Genomic DNA, 1,072 nt, shown 5'->3' with positions numbered 1-1,072 from the left:
AAGTATCTTTTAACTGATCAAGAGAAACCAAGGAGTCAGCTTTACCATGTTCTGTGTTACAATTAATTTTAACTTCTTCATATTCATAAGGTTCATTTTTATAATAAGATTTAGTCTGAACTGTGGTATCATAAACATATTCACCACTACCTGGTATAATAACAACTGAACTGATTAAATTTTGCAAGCTATCAGTATTTTTTGAATTATCATTCTTAATAACTTCAAAATGAAATTTAGGTATTTTATTTTTAAATTTTGATATTGGGAAATCCTCAAACACAATATATGCAATCCCCCTAAATGCAGTTGTACAACCCTTACCCTCAACTTTTTCAATTAAAGAATCAGGCATTTGATTTTCTGAGCCTCTGTAAACCCTAATATTATACAACGACTTATCTATAATAATATCATTTATCCAAATCCTTGATACATAATCTATCTCACCCTCACATAATGCTATGGCAAGCGAAATTTTATATTCATATTTAGTATAATTATATTCAATTTCTTGATTAGAATTATTACTGCTTTTAGTTATTATTTTTTTTAATTCCTTTAAACCTGAATCCCATATAATATTTCCAGCCAATTTAACTCTACCATATACAATAGGTATTTCTTTACCATATTTGACCGTTTGAACGTTGATTTCTTCTAGTCTTTTACCTTCCGTATTAATTAATATTTCATTTTTAAATATTTTTTTGTTTAAAATTTTATCTAGTAATTTACCAATTTTAAAACTTGTTGAGTTATCAAAAATGTTAAAAGACATATTATTCAATTCTATGTAATGTATAAATTATATTAAAGTTAATGAGATTTTAATTACCCAGGAAGTATGTTAAAATCATTACAGCTAAATAATTTTAATTTAAGTGAGTTAAAAGAGAAGCAAAATGTGGTAAATTCATATTAAAAGTAAGCAAAACACAAGGGATTAGCTATATTTAAAAATTAGTTTATAAATGACAAAAATTAACAGCTTAATTCAGCAATTTAATATCAATATAAGAAAAAGTAAAAAAGCAAAAAATATGCAATAAAATATAATCAAAAAGTGAGT

General features: G+C 24.5%; 1 protein-coding gene across 1 annotated transcript; it reads right to left on the bottom strand.

Moving 5' to 3' along the window:
- Positions 1–45: 45 nt before the first annotated feature.
- TRIADDRAFT_63045 (uncharacterized protein) lies at positions 46–781 on the bottom strand (the record flags this gene model as incomplete). The annotated part of the gene is made up of 1 exon (XM_002119043.1): positions 46–781. A coding segment is annotated over one exon (736 nt), but the record flags the coding sequence as incomplete, so codon positions are not given.
- Positions 782–1,072: the final 291 nt, after the last annotated feature.

This window comes from Trichoplax adhaerens, genomic scaffold (genome assembly GCF_000150275.1).
Source record: "Trichoplax adhaerens TRIADscaffold_4347 genomic scaffold, whole genome shotgun sequence".
Taxonomy (NCBI): domain Eukaryota; kingdom Metazoa; phylum Placozoa; class Uniplacotomia; order Trichoplacea; family Trichoplacidae; genus Trichoplax; species Trichoplax adhaerens.
This window is presented reverse-complemented; position numbering and strand designations above follow the sequence as displayed.